This window comes from Curcuma longa, unplaced genomic scaffold (assembly GCF_044706935.1).
Source record: "Curcuma longa cultivar G26 ecotype Majalengka, Jawa Barat unplaced genomic scaffold, ITB_CL_G26_1.1 contig_21903, whole genome shotgun sequence".
Lineage (NCBI taxonomy): Eukaryota > Viridiplantae > Streptophyta > Magnoliopsida > Zingiberales > Zingiberaceae > Curcuma > Curcuma longa.
The window spans coordinates 536-4,531 of NW_027431766.1; the positions used below are offsets into that span (position 1 = coordinate 536).

The window sequence follows — 3,996 nt, forward strand, 5'->3', positions numbered from 1 at the left end:
TTTAGCGATCGAACGCCGGTTCGGTCGCTAATTTAGCGACCGAACGCCGGTTCAGTCGCTAAATTAGCGACTGAACTCCGATTCGGTCGCTAAATTATAATTAAAAAAATTGGTTTATAGGTCGCTAAATTATAATTTAAAAAATTGGTTTATAGGGATGAAATTTTGCGACGAACGAACAATTTTTCTAATTCGCCAAATTGGCGACGAACAGCTTATTCGTTGTTTGTCGCTAATTTGGCGATGAACTATGTTTTGTCGCAAAAACCCTACAGCCGAATTTAATTTTTCCCTAATTCCACGCTAAGTTGGCGACGAACAGCTTATTCGTCGCAAAAATTAGGGATGAATTTGATTGTTCGTCGCCAATTTGGCAACAAATGCTGGATTCGTCCCAAAATTAGGGACGAATCCAGAATTCGTCGTGAAATTTTGGGACGAATTCTGGATTCGTCCCTAATTTTGGGATGAATTCTGGGTTCGTCCCTAATTTTGGGACAAATTTAGGGACGAATCTATAATTCGTCGCAAAAATTAGGGACGAATTCCAGATTCGTCCCAATTTGGCAGTTAGGGATGCTATAATTTAGCGACCGAACGGGCGTCGGTCGCTAATTTAGCGACCGAACGCCGGTTCAGTCGCTAAATTAGTGACCGAATTCCAGTCGGTCACTAAATTAGCGACTGAACTCCGATTTGGTCGCTAAATTATAATTTTAAAAATTGGTTTATAGGGATGAAAGTTTGCGACGAACGGAGAATTCGTCGCCAAATTGGCGACAAAACTCTCTGTTTGTCGCTAATTGGCGACGAATTTGGTGACGAACTATGTTTTGTCGCAAAAACCCTACAGCCGAACAATTTTTCCCTAATTCCACGCTAAGTTGGCGACGAACAGCTTATTCGTCGCCAATTTGGCGACGAATATGCATATTCGTCACCAAATTAGCGACGAATAACCAAATTCGTCGCCAAATTGGCGACGAATAAGCTGTTCGTCGCCAATGTGGCCAATTCGGCGACGAATCGGTTTTCGTCGCAAAAAACTTAATCTAGATCCGAACTTTCCTTTTAAAAGCAAAAAAACAAGGAATTAGCAACAAAAATTTGCGACGAATCTAGTATTCGTCGCCAAATCTGCAACGAATCTAGTATTCGTCGCCAAATCTGCAACAAATCCCAAATTCGTCGCTAAATTACATTAAAAGCCCTAGTTCCAGATTCCTTTTCTTTCTCTCATTCTCTCTCGCGCTGAACGTTCGCTCCTCCGCTTCTCTCCGCCGGAAAACTCCATCTTCGACCGGATTTCTTCAACGAAGCAAGCTTCCAACCTAGGTATGTCAACCTAGGCGCCGCCGCCACCTCCAAGTAACGGACCATCTCCTCCTCCCGCCGCTTCGTCGATGGAAGATCTGATCGCAGGTCCTCTCAGCTCTCACTAATCTCAAGAGTTTTTAGGGGGTTTTTCCTTCTCTTTTCCAGAAAAATCCTTCTTTTCAAAATTTGAGTAGACTAAAATGGAACTAATTTGTTTCTGGGGATTTATTTGCTTGAACATTTACTTGGTTGTAGTGCTGGGAGAGCTGTTGCACACTGGTCTTGTTTGACACAAATGTTAATTACTGATTTCTTCTCATCGTGATTGCTTTAAGTATGCCAGGCATGTTCTGGGTGATACATAGTCACTCATCTGATGGCAATGAGTATTCTTTTGGTTGCATAGGCAAGTATATGCTTGATGATACATGCCTATATGCTGTTCAAATTCTCTACAAAGATGCTAAAGAGCTTCTTGTTCTAAGTCCTCTAGAAGTACAGTGATTTATTATTGTTTGCTGCTGCAATAGAAACATGGAGAAGTAAGTAAATCATAGTTGTATTTCTTGAACCTAATTGTTATCTCGGTTGGGCTCATATTGCCACTTGTTCCATTTGCTTATAGGTATAAGTTCATAAATGAGATTGGAGATGGAACCTGTGGAAATGTCTATAAATCACTCAACATTGAAAACAATGAAATAGTGAGTGCTGAACTGAAGTTTTGATTGATCTCTTCAAACTACTTACATGGACATAATGCTGGTACTTGCTAGGTTAGGTAATTTATTTAAAGCTTGAAATATTGTGTGGTAATTTCAAAAACATATGCATAAATATGATACAGTTTTAATGGTGCCACCTTTTGTTCTCAAACTCGTGTATTATTCATTGGTGTAAATTGTATGAGGAAATAAGGATTTTTGATATGAGGACACACATATAAGAAAGCCAAGAAGATCTGCTGTGATGAATTGACAGCCATCATATCGATTAGAAGATGAAAAATTCATGATTTCTCAGCTATTTTAGGTTATCTACATAGATCTTATGGATATATTGAGTTTTCTGTTAGTCAGCAACAATAGTTTAATCAAACTTTTGCCATTTCATTAAATTTAATTCTTCTTTATTTTGTATCAGGCCTTCACCTATAGCTTACGTATTAGGTCTTTATTTATCTTTAAACAGTTCTTCACCTATAGCTTATGTATTCATAGAACAAGGTATTCTAATATATCTAAAATGTATATAGTATGGCTATTTGAAGTGGCGCGTTTGGCATCTGTTTTGATGCTGACCTACAAACGAGAGAACCCCTTTAATCAACTGGGCAGACACTCCAAGCTCAGCTGACCTACTTTAGGAGTTATCAAAATTTCTGTGGTAATCAAAGTTATGAACTAATATCAGGTTGCTATCAAGAAGATGAAAAGAAAGTTTTACTTCTGGGAGGAATGCATGAATCTATGTGAAGCTAAGGTATAAATCTTGTTTAATTTTATTACTTCATCAGGTATAAATCTTGTTTTTATCAAGTTCTCTGATCTAGTCAGGCAGTCATGACAAAACAACGTATTATGCTTTTGACAGTCTCTTCGGAAGTTGAACCACGCCAACATTGTCAAATTGAAGGAGATTGTTAGAGAAAATCATGAGCTATGGCAACTTGGTAATTCTCCTGCTCATGTTTGATTTCTGTTGCAACTTTAGCACCTGACAATTCATTTAACAACTACCTCAGTTCTCTGTGATTAATAGCCTCTTTTAAATGTTTGTAGATAGCTGGTGCTTCACTTTTTGACATTTTGTTGTCGAAATACAATTCAGTGACTTGCTTAAAACTTGCATGTGGTATGACGGTGTTTGTATAACCTGTTCTGGTAAATCTTTGAGTGCTTCACTTTGGTAATTATTCTTATTCTTATTTTGTCTCAGTGCCGTTGGGGATGCTTGCGTGGCGATCGATGAATGGGTCCACAATTCTCAAGTAGAGACCTCACTTAGCAGCAGTCTCTGGAGAACAAAATCTGACATTGCACCAGAGTAAAGAAGTCATCATCCAGCTTGTTGATGTACACACGTTGATATGATGTTGGTTTGGACTTATAAACATGTACACATGTCTATTGTTGATCTTTGAATGTATTGTAGCATTTGGATCTTTGTATGGATTGTATCATTTGGATCTTTGTTATTAATGTTATATGGATGTTGATATTGAAATGAATTTTGTTATTGATTGTGTATTATATTGTGGATGTGGATGTTAATATTTGCGACGATAGATTCTATATAATTTGTGAATCGATCCGATTGGATCGATATTTTATGTATATACGGAATAATCAATAAATAAGTAGAATAGGAATTATTTTTTAAATTTTGCGACAAATTTTACGATGAAAATGGAATTCGTTGCAGATTTGCGACGAATTTCTGCGACGAAAATAAATTCGTCGCAAATCTATCGTAGTGATATTTTGCAACGAAAATAATTTTCGTTGCAAAATTCGTCGCAGATTTGCAACGAATTTCATTTTCGTCGCTAATTTGCGACGAATCATATTCGTCGCAAATTTGCGACGAAAATGAAATTCGTTGCAAATCTGCGACGAATTCAGATTCGTCGCAAATCTGCGACGAATTCTGGTTTCGTTGCAAATTTGCAACGAATTT

At 37.6% G+C, this 3,996-nt stretch overlaps 1 protein-coding gene across 3 annotated transcripts; it reads left to right on the forward strand.

The window, feature by feature from the left end:
• Nucleotides 1-1,300: 1,300 nt before the first annotated feature.
• On the forward strand, nt 1,301-3,569 carry LOC141817789 (cyclin-dependent kinase F-3-like). 3 transcript variants are annotated; one of them, XM_074705417.1, is made up of 6 exons: nt 1,301-1,422; nt 1,724-1,859; nt 1,943-2,021; nt 2,731-2,799; nt 2,911-2,989; nt 3,256-3,569. In XM_074705417.1, the coding sequence occupies exons 2-6, from the start codon at nt 1,852-1,854 to the stop codon at nt 3,309-3,311; spliced, it is 291 nt and encodes a 96-aa protein (XP_074561518.1). In that variant the 5' UTR covers nt 1,301-1,422; nt 1,724-1,851; the 3' UTR covers nt 3,312-3,569. The 3 variants fall into 3 exon arrangements, 2 of the variants coding, with proteins under 2 accessions (XP_074561518.1, XP_074561517.1); XR_012600860.1 differs by lacking the exon at nt 1,301-1,422 and adding an exon at nt 3,099-3,171 and having other exon boundaries at nt 1,528-1,859; XM_074705416.1 differs by lacking the exon at nt 1,301-1,422 and having other exon boundaries at nt 1,528-1,859.
• Nucleotides 3,570-3,996: the final 427 nt, after the last annotated feature.

Bases quoted from the DNA above. Each gene is read 5' to 3' on its own strand.
- LOC141817789 (XM_074705417.1), top strand. The intron at 2,800-2,910 runs GTATAAATCTTG...TGCTTTTGACAG, and splicing joins TGAATCTATGTGAAGCTAAG to TCTCTTCGGAAGTTGAACCA. The intron at 2,990-3,255 runs GTAATTCTCCTG...ATTTTGTCTCAG, and splicing joins TCATGAGCTATGGCAACTTG to TGCCGTTGGGGATGCTTGCG.